Source organism: Dermacentor andersoni, chromosome 1, assembly GCF_023375885.2.
Source record: "Dermacentor andersoni chromosome 1, qqDerAnde1_hic_scaffold, whole genome shotgun sequence".
In the NCBI taxonomy this organism is placed as follows: domain Eukaryota; kingdom Metazoa; phylum Arthropoda; class Arachnida; order Ixodida; family Ixodidae; genus Dermacentor; species Dermacentor andersoni.
The window spans coordinates 98,315,972-98,332,929 of NC_092814.1; the positions used below are offsets into that span (position 1 = coordinate 98,315,972).

General features: G+C 39.3%; 1 protein-coding gene across 4 annotated transcripts in view; it reads left to right on the forward strand.

Annotated features, from left to right (window-relative positions):
* The first annotated feature begins 4,684 nt into the window (after positions 1-4,684).
* Positions 4,685-16,958, forward strand: part of LOC126543290 (uncharacterized) — a 98,840-nt gene continuing 86,566 nt past the window's right edge. Inside the window, exons 1-11 of one of the 4 annotated variants that reach the window (XM_055061827.2) lie at positions 4,685-4,989; positions 5,081-5,132; positions 9,043-9,224; positions 11,910-11,999; positions 12,085-12,158; positions 12,520-12,620; positions 12,701-12,774; positions 13,977-14,010; positions 16,199-16,238; positions 16,320-16,432; positions 16,496-16,572. In XM_055061827.2, the coding sequence (XP_054917802.1) occupies positions 4,903-4,989; positions 5,081-5,132; positions 9,043-9,224; positions 11,910-11,999; positions 12,085-12,158; positions 12,520-12,620; positions 12,701-12,774; positions 13,977-14,010; positions 16,199-16,238; positions 16,320-16,432; positions 16,496-16,572 (924 nt within the window). In that variant the 5' untranslated portion in view covers positions 4,685-4,902. Of the gene's footprint in view, positions 4,990-5,080; positions 5,133-9,004; positions 9,023-9,042; positions 9,225-11,909; positions 12,000-12,084; positions 12,159-12,519; positions 12,621-12,700; positions 12,775-13,976; positions 14,011-16,198; positions 16,239-16,319; positions 16,433-16,495; positions 16,573-16,958 lie in introns of those variants that run through there. The other 3 variants (XM_055061826.2, XM_055061828.2, XM_055061829.2) reach the window with 3 other exon arrangements.

Below are 16,958 nucleotides of genomic sequence, written 5' to 3' on the forward strand. Positions count from 1 at the left end.
CCGAGTTAACCAGGCGGCTAGCAGATGGCAGGCGAAGATGAATTTACCAACAACTCGGAAGCAAAGGCAAGAGTTCTACGTTTGGGTGGATGTCTCATTTTCCCTTCATGAATTCTCTCCACCTTGCGGGTTTCCACAGAACTATTACGTCGTACCTTTGTTAATCTTGAGAACAAGATATTAAACAACAAATTAAAGGGACACCAAAAAGTAATATTAAGTTAAGCTGTATTGGTAAATTCACAGTTCCCGAATATCAAAATGGTAAGATCTACCATGAGCAGAAGATTATGGTAGGTCTAAAAAAAACACGCAAAAGCAAGAGCCTTGGCAACTTGAAGTTTTCACGCTGGCATCCCATGTCAATAAAGATTTTAAGCGTCTGCTCGGGACTAGTTAATATAGAGTTTAGCATGTCTGATATTCGGGTATACGCAAGTGTATTACAGGGTCAACGGAAGTGTAAACATGAGCGGCCAGATTGGTGGTGCATAGCTCAACCAGACAACGCAGAGCTAATATTGCAGTAACCAAGCGCATTCTACTTCGCTACTGGTGTAAGTTTTAGGCAGTGAGGTAATAGTGAACGCATTGCCTTTCTAAATATTTTTTCAACAAAAAAATTCATGAAACATAAAACGTCTCTGTAAGGCATTGTGGTTCTATAAAGCGTCACAAGGTGTCACTATCAGCATCCAGTAATCCAGTATTGCACAAACACTTGTGTATATCAAAATACTGGACACGCTAAAGCTCTCCATTTGTTACATCAACAAATGAGAATTAAATTGTGTTCAACCAAGTACTCAGACCAGCAAGTTTGGAGGACTTCTGCACAAAAACGGGCCCAAATATGAAGAAATGCTTTGAAATACGTGAGATCCCACTGAAAACAGGGAAGGCGGGAGATGGAAATTCAAGATGAGCAAAACGAGAACAAGGTCCAAGCGGGAGCCAACGTTTCAACAAATAGACTTGTCTTTTTCAAGGTGACGTATGCTTTCCTCAGCATAGTATATATTGGTAGGGTTCTTCTAAAGGGGAGGTGGGGTAAGCTGGGTTGGTGAGGCAACGACCAAGGGTGTGTCAGCGGTGAGGGTGTAAAGTTGAAAAGAAAAGTGTGCTATTCAATGTCAGAGGAGAATGTGAGGTAGCACCATGTGTCAACCAGTTGATGTGTCACCGTAGGTTCCTTTTTTTTGTCTGTGTGGAAGGGGCCTGGACGACAGGGGGGGGGGGGGGATTATCTGCTCTGCTTGAGATCAGTGAACCATTGTCTCTCTCCAAGAGAGAATAAAAGGATTGGCAGAAAATGGTGCTCGTGTAAAAAAAAATAATGATAAATGGAATAAATCTATAAATAAAGGAAAGGGGCGGAAGAAAAGAAGCAACACTAAGAAACCCAAGGAAAAATAACTAGGTACTGTTGCCTATAGCTTGAAATTTAGCATAGCGAATAGATTCTAAAGCTCCCTTTCAAATGTTTATGCTTATTGGTTGCAATGTCTTGAACTTATAGATGAGGTATCATTCTCTATATTTTATTTCTCATGCAGAACGGAAATTAACTGTAGGATGTAGGGTTTAAGTTCATCAAAGTTATGACCTGGTTGGTTGAGAAATGCTTGATGACAACTTTGGAAAGCTTTTTAGCTGTGTCCGCGCAATGTCTGAGATCCTACTGTCATACCTGGAGTTCTGTGATTTGGCCACAAAATTTAAATACGAAGTTCGGGCTTTATTTTCTTTGCTAGTAATCAACCTTATTCTGCCAACTAAATGCAAGCAGCTTTGACAATACTTTATCAGCCTAAACTGATTATTGTTATTCTCTTTAAGACTATACTGACACATTCTATGCACCATTTTTCTTTCAGTCTGCATGCTGCACCATCTTGATAATGCCCGGCTTTTTTTGGGGGCGATGTGGCATAAAGGTAATGTGCTTGTGCAATGTTGAAGGCATCTATGGCTTCATTGCTGCTTGCGGATTAGCTGCAACATGTACACCTTGTACTGAGCAGTACAAATTGAACAGAGTTAAGAAAGCCTCTGTAAAAAATAAATATGTGGCATGAGTTTTGTCTTCATTGCTGATTTACTTCTGCTTTGCCTCATTGAAAATGTACTTATTGGCAGTAGCAGTGGATTGCACTACACATTTGTTGAATCCCTTTAAGCTTGGCTTATGTCGCAGTGCTAGCACCCACAGCATAACACATGTATGAATAAGCCAGCAGCACCATGTGTAGTGGATAAAATTACTTTCTTTTCACAGAATCTATACATCTCGAGAACGAAAAATTATGTTCCTGGGTTTTACCAAAATGGTTATTCTGGCATTTACCAATATGTTCTCAAAAACACAATACGATTATGGGGCACACTGCAGTGGGGGACTCTGGATGAATTTTCACCACCTGGGGTTCTTGAATGTGCACCTAATGCACAATACATGGGCATTTTTGCTTTTCGCTCCCATTCAAATGTGGCTGCCGCGGCTGAGATTTGATCTCGTGCCCTGGGGTTTAGCAGCACAACGCCAAAGCCACTACACCATCATGGTGGGTTCTATAAATCTCGATCACTCATGTGACAAGTGGTGACAAGGAAGTGATGGCATGAGATGCTTTTGTTTGATATATTGTATATGGAACCTCACAGAATAGTTCAAATGCAATTTGGGGCTGCCAAAGTATCGACCAAATCATATCCGGACAAGTCTGAGGTGCTGCTACAGTGGTATATACAAGATAAACAAGCAAAGATGTTTCAATGAATTTATTGCCATTCTCTTATTTCAGTGGTATAATGATGATATCAGTATAATGTCGCTTTCAGTCGAAAGCAATTCTTTCCAGGTTATTCCTTGTTTAGGGTCAGTTGCTATGTCCACCTGACTGCTAAACATAATATATTTGCATGACATAGGGTGGCTGCAGAGACTACATAAATAACTAACGGTGCAGCATACTTGGACCCTTTGCTACATTCATACAACTGGCTGCAAAAAATAAAAAGTACTCAGTCATGTGCATGCACTTGATGGGAAGAAAGCTAGAGCCTTACTTCAAGGTGCATGTTGTGTTGAATACTGAGGTTCAACCAAACTTTTAAATCGGATTGCCATACTTTAAGTGACCAATAGATGTGTTGATTGGTGAGCAAAATATGCGAACAATTACTTTTAATTTAAACTATTCAGCACTGTGAACCATCTAGTGTTTACAAAAAAAGAACAAAAAAACTACAGGATTGTGCATGTGTTTTTGCTATAGGGCTTTGCACTTGCGGTTAAATTTCATCATATTATATGATGATGATGCCACAAACAAAAATAACTGTAGGTGGTCTGCTGATAGAACACTGGTTGTAGAAACATGGAGACTATTCACGCAAGCACATGTAGACAGAATAATTTTTTGAAGACACACTTGGGGAGCCTAGATTGATGCAACTTCAACTGACAAACATTTTGAAATATATTAATCCCAAATAGAGCCTTAGTCAACCACTCCAGAAGCTTATTTATAAATGTCCCAGCCCTACTACTTATGTGTGTTCTGCATTTTTTGAAACATGTTGGATAGATATACACTCCATCTTATTGGTCAAGTTGTGCATGGAATCATCAGCGTACAAGTCACTACATGCATAAAAGTTCTGCTCTGTATGAGGCATTTACTAGTATGTTCAGGCATAACGAAATCATATATCTGTTGCCAACATAGCCACCTGGCAGTTCAGATCAGCTAGCACAGAAAATTGGGGGTGTTGGCAGGTTACGCTACGCTGAAGTGCCCTATGGTGTTTTCTGTTCTCGATACTGAAACCACAAAGAACCAGCAGCTGCTTATTTTCTGCGCAGGCATCCTCACAGTAGTTCTTTATTCCATGACAGTATGCACAGAGCATGCGAATGTGTGCAGTTCACCTGGTAGGTGGCGTGCGGCATCGAGAAGTGCCCTCGTGTCAGCGCACGAGACCTACATAACACTGCTGACCGCTTGGGCGCTGTGAAAATATCTCGTGCATATGTTGCTTTTGTCACTGCGTTGCTCATGCATACATGCATGACAAAAGCGGCTGATGTATTTTCATGCTAACTTTTGACCCTATTGCATGCGCATTTGAGCATAATGGCCCGTTCTTTCTTCTCTCTTTCTTTTTCAAAATCCACGGGAGTAGGAGTGTGCTTGTCGCTGAAATTTATTGAATCCCGTTACAGCAACGAGTGAATGGCTGATGGAGGGGAAGACACGATGCACGACTTATTAGCATGCGGTTTTATAAAAAGAAACTTTACTCTTTTTATTTCTGAAACATAGCAGGATCTCGATGGGAGGCTTTGGCGGTTAAATGTCGCTTTAGTGAGGAGCTTTCACCGTGGTGAGGAGGGAGGTACTAATAAAATGGAGCTGCTGCTTTCGGGCAGGCTTGAACCTTGAGCTGCGTCTGATCGTCTAACTGAAATATATTTCGGGACAACTCCAAAACACTCGCTGGTTTACCGGATCACTCTGAGACAGCAGGCGCCGGAAGCGATGGGTAACGAAATTAATTACGGGTGTTTTTAGACACTGCCTGACCATGGATCCCATAGAGTTTCATACTTATATAAACCGAAACAGGAACAGCCGGTGCAGGTGGCTAGATCACAGGCTAGATGTCTTACGACTGGACTTGCGGCTTTCTATTGTTGTTTTGGAGAATCCACTATAAAAACGCGCGGTATTTTTACAGTTTCTACTAAACCTGCTAAACAGCGGCTTATCAGCCTGTGTTATATGCGTGGTATTATTAGAACGTTTTTTGGAATCCTCTCTAAAGTGCCGCAGGTGTCGGTCCTTTAGTAGCGCTTATTTATGCGCCTGTTTGGGGTCCTCTTTCCGGAAAGAAAAAATGGACATGGAAACGCATCCAGATTTTGTTGATGAACTCGAGGCTTTAATAAGCAGCACTGGGGGATTCCGCGACATCGTGCGCGAGGTTTATATGCTTTTTATGCCTGTAATGAGCCGGTTCGATGCCGGGTAGTGGTGATCCGCTCATAATGCAGTCGTGTCTGTTTCCTTTGCAGCTGGATGATACTAGCGTAATCTTAAAAAGTGACGCCAAGGAGCTCGATTACGGTAATTCAATAATTCCCTCATTGTTCAGTGCATGATATTTTCATCTTTTGTTAATTCTGTCAATTTTATGTATTCGCGTCATAGTTGAACCGATAACCCGTTGCTCGTGCTTGCATGTAATATTTGTCCGTACGATCTAGTAATAGGTGTCGATGAATGGTCAGACACCATATCTATTATATTATCATAGAAACATTTAATTCCTCGCCGTGTCAAGGTAATGTGATCTTGTGTCAAAGCGCGCAGTAAGAGCTAAACGTCTCAGTGCTGCCAGAGAAGTGGCCTAGGGTGGTACTTGGGATGTTTATTTTTATCATATTAAGGACTTGTATGAAAATGAACTGAAAGCCGCTTTGATCTTCAACTGCACCAGTGAATACCTCGGTTATCGTCGGCATGTTCGTCCTAGTTTTCAGTTCTAAAATTTCATTCTTGTCAGTATTTCCCAGCAAGTGCTTATGTTGACACCTGCTAGGTAACTATTAGTGCCATTAAGCCCCTCGAGATTACCCATCTGCAATTGTGCTTTCAATGTACTGTGCATTTATAAATAGGATTCATCATTTTTGGATTGAGCTCGACTACCTAATTTAATTATACTCCTAGGGAACTTTATTTAACACAGAAAGCCTGTGTGGCTGAAGCTGACAGAGACCAGCTTCAGCCACTTTTCTGCTGTCGTACGTACATGCATCACCTGATCCACTTAAGTTGTAGGAAATTGACAAGCTCTGCTCTATGCAAATAAAGGTGAGGACTGTTTTGTCAGTGCAAGTGAACAGTGCAATAATAAAACTTGAGCAAGTTGGTCTTACATACAGACAGAAAAAAAAAAAACTTGGCAATTTAGCAGTAAATGCAAGAGAAATGCCTTAGGCATTACACATACACACGAACACATACATACGCGCACATGTACACACTCTTCCAAGTTCTCCCTCTCTACCACTACCACGTGACCAGCTTCCCACTCTTCACTCACATACATTTTTTACCACTCTGACTCTGCTAATGCTAATGCATTAAAATGTTGCGAAGAAATGCGTCCTGTTGATGTGTGCTTCTTCATCTGTGTTTCTTTCATGCCATGTTCTTTGTTGTGACAGAGCAATGGCATAGATGAGCTCATTTACTCCTTGTTTCGCATAACTTGAACCAACTCTTCAATTCTGTTCGAGATCTTGGTATGTCTTTTGTATTGCCTTGCTTCTTTCGACACTTAGTCACACAATTAGATGAGCTCAATTACAATTACTCAATATAAGTACACATCCAAGGTCGCAACCATTATTCAGAATGATGCATGCTTAAAATACCTGAAGTCATTTTTGTATACTTTGTCCATATTGTGTAGTATCTTAGCTAGTTAACTGAGTGCAGTGCAAGAAATAATTCTAAGTTACTCGAAACAACTGTGAATAATAGACTGTTTGTTTTATATACTGGAAAAGTACTGCCTGTTTAAAAATTTGGTTAGAGTTATGCAATACATCCAGCACGTGCTCCAAGTGGAGTAGGACCTCAGTTTCTATTTGTCATTATATCATTACATCTAGCTGTGCCCCGCATAACCAAGTCAGCTCAAACATATTTGTGCTTTACAAAAAGACTGTTCATTGTTCAAATAATGTCCTTCGTCCTGAATTGTGCACAGGCGTGCTTTTTTGAGAACCAACATGGAATATTGTATTCGAATGGTAATGTGTGCAATTAAAAATAAAAAGAAAAGTGAATTTGAAAATGCATTTCAAAATAAAAAATTGTAATTTATGTGTGAAAATGGTGTAATATGTCAACAGAAGAAGAGTGCTCCATATTGATAATCTTTTCTCCAGAATAAACCCCTGCTGCCCTCTCCCCATCTGGAAACTAGGCTGCAATAAATTAATGAAGCTTGTAAATATCCCTAAAATATAGTGTTTGTCAAGCTTAAATACTACTTTTGAAGCAGTTCGGAAGCATACAGCCTGAATATAGCAAATCAGTTATGCAAAAACCCACAAGGTGGAGGAAAGTACATGAAAGGGAAAAATTGGCATCTACCTGAATTATAGCACAAAGCTACGAAGGAAACCCGTAGGCGTTTCTCAGAAAGAAAGCCTCGCAGTTAAAAGAACAATTCGTCCTGGTCCAGGACTCAAACCCGGGACCAATGCCTTTATTGGCCGGTCACTCTACCATCGCTTTGTATTAAGTGGACATGCAAGAATAAGCCATCATAATTGCAAAAACTGTTATTGTTTTTGAATGTAATTGCTAAGCTTTCTTTGTTCTTTTGATGCCCACCCAATAATTGCATTTACCAGATTGTTTACAGCATACAAGTGCCTGTGATGAACGGTAGTCGGTCACTTCCAAATTGCAGCAAAAGCATAGACCTTCAGCATGACAAGAAAAAATTCAAATATAATGCACCTCGCCTTGCTTCCCAACTGTATCGCCCCTGGCCATGGCATGCACTGCAACAGCGCACAATACATACTAGCATGAAAAGCAGGGAGGCGTCATCTCGAGCAGTTGAGATGTACTTTTGTGCTTGAGCCCGGCATGCACCGCTGACGAACGGGCATACAAAACAAAGGAGAATGGTGTTTTCTCAGGCGCCTGAGAGGTACTTCAGCATTCTCTATACGAGAGCATGTAGAAGCGTCATACTAATTTTATCTGAGATGCACTGCCGTAGACCACATGAAAATTATGACCATCATGCTATCATCTTAACAACTGAGCATTCGTTATAACTCTACTCATTATTAGTGGGCTTGACTGTATAGCCTGTTACCTTATCTCTTACATAGTACCATTAAAGGGGCCTTTAAGAAATGAGTAAATGATGATTAGATAAAATAACTAGAGGAAAATAATATTGTGGAATAGCATCCGGGAAAAAACCTGATTTCTCCCCAATTGTTGGTTCAGAAAGTAGATCTCAAAATTTTATTTTCGAAATCTTGAAAATATGAACACCATCAATAAAGGGCCCATTTACACGGAACCCAGCCAATAGACTTCATTGTGTAGCTTGTGATTAATGTTTTTTTCATAGCACAGTATGTGATTTGCAACTTGTGTGAAGGCTCCCTTTATAAATGACATTAGTTGCAGTAGCTCATTCTTTAAAATATCCAAGCTTATCCTGCCAGGTTCCTGATCAGAGTGAAGTTGCTGAAACTTCAATGCTTCTGTTCTGTATCATACCCAAGCCATCAAATTTTTTTTTTACCCTGTATTTTTAGAAATACATGTTCACTGTGTTTGTAAGATTTAACATCAATTGTGTTCTTGCGTTATAAAGGAACTCACAAAATTTATTTATTGTATTTTTTATGGCTACTTGTAAATGGATGCCATCAAATGACATGGAAATTTTACAGCGAAGCTGTTAAGGGCTACTTTCCCCACTATCGTGTCCGCATGTAGAAAAAAATCCCGAAGATATTGCAATGCTGGGCCGACCTGCGGCGGAGGGGACGCAGGCGTTAAGCACTCCCCATGCGTTGGCCAATCTCGAAGATAGTACAATACAGGGCTGACCCGTGATGGAAGTGAAGCAGGCATTAAACACTCCCCATACATGAGCTGATCCCAAAGATAGTGCAATGCTGGGTTGATCCGCGGTGAAGGTGAAGCAAGCGTCAAGCACTCCTTGTATGTGGGCCGATCCCGAATATAGTGCAATGCCGGGCCAACCCGTGGTGGAGGTGCAGTTCGCCATTGCGAGTGCCCACATACACAACTTCGCTGGTCATCCTTCACAGAGTATAAGGGCACTGTGTTTTTTGTTTTGTGAATGTGTGCTTAAATATTTTTGGTGAAAAGGATGTGCAATTCTTATTAATTATGCATTCATTTTGTTTCCATGCAATGCCAAGGTCGCACAGTTTCATGTCGTAAGTTTCTTTCCTTACAGTTCATGCAAATGACCTACTTGTCATGCAAGCCGCTCTGCTCTCTTGTACAAATCGACATGATGATGTGAGCCTCATAGAAGACAGCTTTTCTAACCTTGGTTACGCACAAATTGTGATACATTGTGCTGAATCTGTAGATGAAGAATCTGGGCAGAATTGCCTTCTCAGTAGCCAGGGAAGGGTAAGCTTTTAAAACATGATTTTCTCAAGAGCAGCTTTCTCTTTTAGCTTTCCAGTGTGTGTGACTCTTTTACTAAAATTATTGTGGGGTAAAGTGTGGTAATCTGCTTACAGCATAAAGTGATGAGTCTTTTTATGGCAATCTACTCTACTAGTTTTAGAGCGCAACTCTTAGGCGCCCGTCCCTGAGGCGAGCGTTGGTGGCGTAACCGAATGAATGAGCACAGCGAAAGATGAAAGAGTGAACGAACGTGGAGGGGAATATGAAGGATGTGAGCCGTGAAGGGGCAGAGACCAATGAAAGTGGCCCCTTCATTGACGTGCCCGCCGCGGGAAACTGGCCTCGTTCGCGTTTGTTTCGATTGTCATGCTTTGCAATTGTTTTGTAATTTGATTGTATGTGCGACGCGAATTGTGTGGTAGTTTTTGGAAGCCGCACGGCGCCAGCGATTAAACTGGAACCTTCGATGAGTGATGTATAAAAACCAACACGCTTGACTCGCAGATCAGATTTTCGACGATCGCCGACTCTGCTACATGTCTGTCTCAAATTCTTTTCCTCAATATATGGCGAAATGAATACATGTACAGAGCTGCACTAACATTTTGCATCATGGAGTAGTGTAATCGTCGGTGAATTTTTTTTCTTGCACATTGTGCAGTCAAAAGTGTACAGGTTGTGGGATCTAAGAAAACATCAAATTTCCGAGAAGCTTGTAATCATAGCCAGTGAAACCGTACAATGTGTTGCTCACTATACTAGTAAAAACTGGAAATGCAAATACCAGTTTATGTGCTCATGTTGTGGAAATGTTCAGGTTTTCCTCAGATCCTGTGATCCATAAACTTTTTATGCTGAGTGTACATTCGAACACACGTGATATAAAACAGTTTGCATGCAGAGCAGTAGTTAGTGTCCTTTGCTCAGTATATAGAGAATATATGTCCCCTTCAGCCAGGAACTGATCGACTGTCGATAAATGTATGAAATTAACATAACTTTTGTTAAAGTGCAGGATACTCCATTGAAAGCAAGTAAAGGTGGTAGAATGAATCTTTGGGCTTTTTATGATGAGTCATCATAATTAGAGTATTTAAAATATCTAAATATTGTGCAGTCAGTCATGCTATGTTTCTTTATAAAATCTATTTAAGCACCCACTTGGAATATATGCACAAGATGATTATTGGCTGCGAAAATTACCAGAAAGAAAAAAAATCTGTTGCAATTGCTAGCGAACGTCCAATGTCAAACTTCTCATCAAAAATGGCATAGTGTCTTCGCCAAAGCGCTCGTCTGTAGTGATAGATTTCACTCAGAAGTAAAATGAAGGTACTTTAGATAAGCAGAATGTTCAGTTTACTAGAAGTTTAAAGTTCCTGGTATATTCTTTGCCACCACTACATAGAAAAGGCAAAAATAAGTTGTGTCTACAAATGTGTAAGCCGTGACTAAAGGGGATATAGAGAACCTTAATACCTTTTTTCTGGCACCAGCCTTGGCCTTTATTGTACAAGTTAAAGTAGAAATGTTTTATGCAGCAACAAAAAATAGTTAAATAAACATCTTCTAAAATAGCTGCTTTGTCTTGTTCACATTTTTATTACCTTGACAATCATATGGTTGGTTAGATGAAATAAAGTAGTTTTTAACTTTGGTAGCAAGCGTCAGCAAAGGCAACAGAGCATCAAGAGTGTGGCAAAATTAGACAACAAGATATGGAATTGAGTATCATATACAATGTTTGTAGTGCCTCTAAGTCAGTGATTGTTGGCTTATGATGCGATATATCAGGCTTCTCATAAAGGCATGAAATTTTGTCACCTTCCTCTTCATTGTCAGTTCTTTTTTCCTCTCATAACATCGATAAAGCAATGAGATGTGAGGCTGCGTGACCAAGGAAATTGCTAGAAAACATTGCTTTAGGTGAAATCTAGGTTTTGTATATGTGTACAGAACATCCTAGGTAATGTGACTCGGAAAAATTTTCTGAAACACATTGTGATGTGTTTACAAACACCAGCATGCATCATGTTAAGGAGCATTCTTTGGTACTAACTGACTGACTCCAGTAGCTCCCACTTGCAACAACAGTATCAACAGCAGTGCTTGGTTTCCAATGCTTGTAGGTTCTAATGCCTGTAGTGTCCAATGCCAAATAGGTTTAACAGTGGCACCATATTTTTTTGCTGTATAGGAAATAAACACAACGGTAGCACAGTAGCTTGATATGCGTTTTGGTGTGTTATTACTTTGGCAATAAGGAACAAAAATTGCTGCCACAGTGTCGTAGATATCTTGTGAAGCACTTCTAGCCTTCTGAAAGGAGGAACTCTAGTTCAATGGTTGGCTGGCTACAAGGCATTTAAAGAGGGGGTTACATTTGTAGAGTAATCACGATTATAGGAGTATGCTTCACTTGCCACCTGCAAATATTGGGATGATTTCATTGAAAAAGGCTTTTAGCTGTCATTTCTGTCATACTTTTGTCTGTGGCTACCATGTTACTGCTTTCAGCTTACAGTGTTACCATTCCTTTTCATTGTTGCATCTAGCGCACAACACAAGGCAAGGACAGAGTGAAAACCAACAAAGACAGGCACTATCATCTGTCTTGTGTTGTGCACTTGATACAGTAATGGAATGCCAACATGCCCAAACTTAAGTTATTTCATTCCTTTTCAGAAGGCAGCACTGACTCTGGTTGCACACATTAGAGCTGCATATGCATCAAAAGGAATTCCAATCAACTTTGCCAAAGTTCTTGCAAGTTGCGTAAGACTATTTTAACATGCATGTTTAATCTATTTGGTATTTTGAATTTGAAATTGCTTTAAAGCATATCCTGCTCCTCCTTCAGACTGCCACCCCTTTGGAACTGCTGTGTCGTCTACATGCTGGTGGTGTCATGTGTATCAAAGACTACATTTCACTGTGAGTAGTTTAGAGAAATTCTGTCTGTTTCCTCAGCTTATCATTCTGTATGCGATTCGGCCTAACGGCTCCACACCGTATCAGCAGTTCAGTTTTATTGCAAGCATGTACAATGGCATGGCAGTGTTTGAAGACAGTTACAAACCAATCGATGTGTGATAATGGCATGAATGATGAACTAGTATTAGTTTGGAAAGGAGGAGGGGGAGGGTATTTGTTGACTGGCTGATGAGGTGTCTGGTTTGAAAACACAAGGGAAGTAATAATATGTCTGTTTAAGCAATGAGCTCAGAATGTTGGTCATGAACTTGTATTGTCAGTTGCAGAAGCTTGTGTCTAGCTGTTGTCATCTTTATTACAGTAATGTCCAGAATCCTCAAGTAATTGCTGATTTGAGCAGAAGCCTGTTTGCTCTTTGTCAACTTCTTGATCAGAGTGAACCATCTGCATTCACATTCTCAGGTATGCTTGATCTGGGGAGATAAGCTTGTCACTTGTGTTTTTATTGTTTCTCTTCTATGTTCTTTGCTGTTTTTTTACAGTCTTTATGTGTGAACTAGTTTCCAGTGCTTATTCAGCATCAGACCACAATGATGCAAGTGCATCTGTGAGAAAGGTATGTTTGCTTTATTGTTATCATGTTTTGTAAAGCATTCACTGGCAACCAGAAAAGCAAGCGAAATTGTTTTAGAGCTGACAGACACAAGAAAGGGCACAAGTCACACAAAGCACTTCATGTGTTCTGTGCCCTTTTATGCGTCCGTCAGCGTTGAAACAATTTCACTATCGATAACCAACTCGCCCAAATCACCGTCTTGACAGAAAAGCCAGGCACATGCAGGGCATTTTTTACATCTGCTATCTTTGGAATTGTATCTAAAAGGTGTGCTCTATCTGCATGTGTTTCTTTCTGTCATGGGTCCTTTTTTTTTTTTGTTTGTATGCAGCATTGGACAACTTTTCCTTTGTGTAACAATGTCTATTCTTCGTTGGTAAACTGATATAAGACACATTCTGATATTTGAGTTTATGTTAATGTTGCCAAATGGCAAAAGTTAATCTATGTTTTTTACTGTTGCATCCCTCATAGTCGAAGAGCATCCTTTGAGTGCTAATCTATCGCTCATAATCTCATGAACACAGTTAAAACGATCTAAACATTTTAGCAGCTTGCCATACTTTATACAGGCAATACTGAATGTTTTGCAAAATGTTGCTGTCAGAATTTTTTCCTATACATGTTTGTTCCGAAACTTATATCTATAGTTCTTGATGAAAATCCTGCCATCAAAATATATGTCCTAGAAGGATAAGCTATCACAGACAATTAGCGTTTTCAAATATTATTAATACTAAATTTTTTTTACTTTCTTGTGTGATCTCTAAACCAATTTTTACTTTGCTTTAGATGCCTACACATAATTTAAATTTGTAAGTCAATGTTTTAATTGATAAATGTAGTTGTTATGGGTGATCTGTTGTCTACAAAAATTGTAATGTGATCCAAAGCTCTGACTAGGCAACAATTATGAGCTGGTACTCACATTGCATGTTTAGTCTTGAAGGTTTGCATAGGCAGAATTTCAGTCATACAATTATGCTCACTGCTTGATCTTAATGTGAGAGACATTTGACTTCATAGCTTCAGTTGTCTGTTTTGTTAATGTAAGAGGTGTGCCTTTCCAAACAAGTCTTTAACATTTTTATTTATTTGCAACATTTTATGTCATGATCTCCTGTAGGAGTTACGTTTTATTAGTTCTTTTTTAAATTATAGCGAATTTAATCTATGTGTTGACAGGGATGCTTTTGTTCTAGGTTTGCCAGACCATCTTGGAAACTCTCCTGCAGCGTGAGTGGTTTTCATTAGTTAGGTATAAAAATTAGGCTGTAGCAATAAAGTGGTGTAATAGGGATGTTGTCATCTAGCAGGAAAATACTGAGGGCCCTGTTGTTTTTTTCAAGTTTCTTCTTACGAGGAAGAGAATTGGGGGACCAACATGCAGGAGCTGCAAAACGCTTTTTTAATGGAGGTATTTTGCGAGGGATTAACCCATTAATACCCAAGAAAAATCTGCCAGTTAAATTTTGTTGATTTTTGGTACCAGATGATTTTTTCACACTGCAATTGCATTGTCAAGGTTTCATGAGTTGCGCTTTATTCTTTGAAACACTAACAATGGCGTGCTTTATAAAGTACCTTGCACCTTTATAGGAGTAATACGTGATGCAGGTCATCAAATGTATATGCTATATTTTGGAGCTTCCTAAATCGGAGAGGCTTGTAGCTAAGAGTAAACAAAACTTTACGCAAGCCCGCATAACCTCTCGACAGCAAAATTAGCATTTTAGTGAGAAATATTCTTTTCTGGGAGATGTTTTTTCTATTCAAGTGTGTAGCATGACTTCATCAAGTGACGGGGAAGTACTTCTATGTTGTTTTCAGAGGTGCACATAATGGAAACCTATTATTGATGCAGGTCTAGACGTGATATCCTACAATGAATGCTGGCATTCAAGACTAAAGCATTCAGAATTTGGTTCAGCGGTAGTTAAACATACAACTGACTGTTGGCATCTCCTCCAATGACAGTCGGTTCTTGCATTACAATCCTGTTGTATGATTTGCTCGGTGACATTTTAGTTAGAATTTTCTGACCTGTTCAAGAGATAGTGTCTACGTCTGGTTCCCCAATATGGGTTGCCCTATTTCTACTCCTCTAGATTGGCATAAGAATAATGTTGTCCTTGTTGTTTTCTGTTTCGCCCCACTTATTTTTCAGTTTGTAATAAAATTCTGCATAAATTATGTCTTTTTAAATAGTCTTCATATCATATCTAAATAGTTTTCATTTATCTAAATTTACTGTAACACTGCTCCCTATTTTATTGATTGAGAATACAAGAGCATTTTCATCTTTGTCGGCAGCAAGAAAGGAACCAGGAGGAGTAATAGCAATGTTGATATAATTCTTAATATATTTTTTACCTGCAACCGTCTCTGAAGTTCTTGTAGCCAGAAAAAAAAAATATTCTGTCGAAATACAGGTAAAGAAACCCTTGTGTGTGCTTTGAAAACAAGTGCACCCCTGTAGCGAACACATAGGCCCAGTGTACTTTACAAAGTATACCTGAATTCATTTTCTTGTGAAGCTCTAAATATGTATTGTATATGTAATGCCATGCATTCATTGTTTAAGACTTTCTAAGACTTACTCACAAACTTCAACTTCGAGAAGTATATACTATGTTTGACAAAAAATAAAGAAAGTGCATGTACAGCAGTACCTTCTATGTTCAGCACTTCTCCAAGTTTGGCGATGAGTAGATCAAATACATCATGCAGCTGACAAAAAACTACAATGTGGCCATCTTGGCGGGACCATTCTTAGCAATATAGAATACTAAGAAACACAATATGTCTCTTCTTTAATTATTTACACATGAAAATGGTACAATACTTTTAAAGGTATGCTGGGCCCTAATGGGACACCTAAGATGATCACAGTTCCTTAAACACACTTAAGTGTGAAAGAAAGATGTCATCATGCAAAACCACTGCAACAAATCCACATGGTCTTGTTTTCTGCTATCACTGCTGGGGTGTCCTGTCTCTTTAAATGGCTAGTTCAGAACACAGCCTTTAAAAGGGATATACAGTGATTTTGAGTTACTGCCATAAAAGATTTGCATGACATTGTATGTATTTTTTGTGCTAGGAATTTTATTTGTACTCAAGCTTTGTCTAAGGGGATAGTTGCTACTTATCAGCTTAGTTGTGCTCTGTATGGCCTAATGAAGTTTTAAATAATTACCAAAAACAAGTAATATTTCATATGTGTGCTGTACATGGTATTCTTGTACTGAGTCGTGCTGTCTGAGATTGTCAACCAAATTACATATTCCAAGATGCTCCTGTAAGATTAATTCATATTTTGCTCTGCTGTCTTTTGCACTTCTGACCTGACGAACTTCAATATTGACCATTAAAAATCTTTTGTTTGAATGTCCCTGTGGTGCTTCCATTGCTTTTGTTGCAGGACTTCTCAAGGCTAATGAAGAAGGGCAACCCATAACCTGGTAACATGAATGATAAATAGCACAACACTTTGGCTTCTCTCTTTTTTCTTCTCAATGCTAATGTTTAAAATTTTTTTTCAGTGGGGACCTCCTGGGACCTTTGTTGCAGAGTCCACTTGTACAGCAGACTGCTGTCCTCTCTTATGCCCAAGAGCTGTTGTCTTGTATCTTGGCATACAATCCAGTATACAAAGGTGAGCTGATTCTATACTAAATAGAGAATTTGACCTCTCAATTGTTGAATATCTTCTACTCAGTTACTCAAGCGATGTCAAGCCACCACAACTGGACTTACAAGAAATGTTCCGTGTGGCTTCTTGGAATATTCCAGAAGGTGTTGTATTCTTTTTTATTTTGTAATGTGGCTACTGCTTTAACTGGCTGCTTTTATTGTTTCTTTTATATGATAGAATGTTGAGGTAGATGAAGGAATATGCAGCTTCAATGCACCATCCAAAGGTTTATAAGTGCAATAGCATATATTTACTTCGATGCCACCTTTGCTGATCACATCTGCTTGTCTAATATTCATTATTAATTATGCCTCTGCTAGCTTCAGAAACTGATGTTTCAAGGCAGAATGTTGAGCTAAATGAAAGAATCTGCAGCCTTTCTGCAGCATCCTTATGGTTATAAATGATCCCTTATGCTTTAAAGGCCAACTGCAACAAAATTTTGGACCACATAGAAATCCTAGTTTAATATAACATAATTATAGAG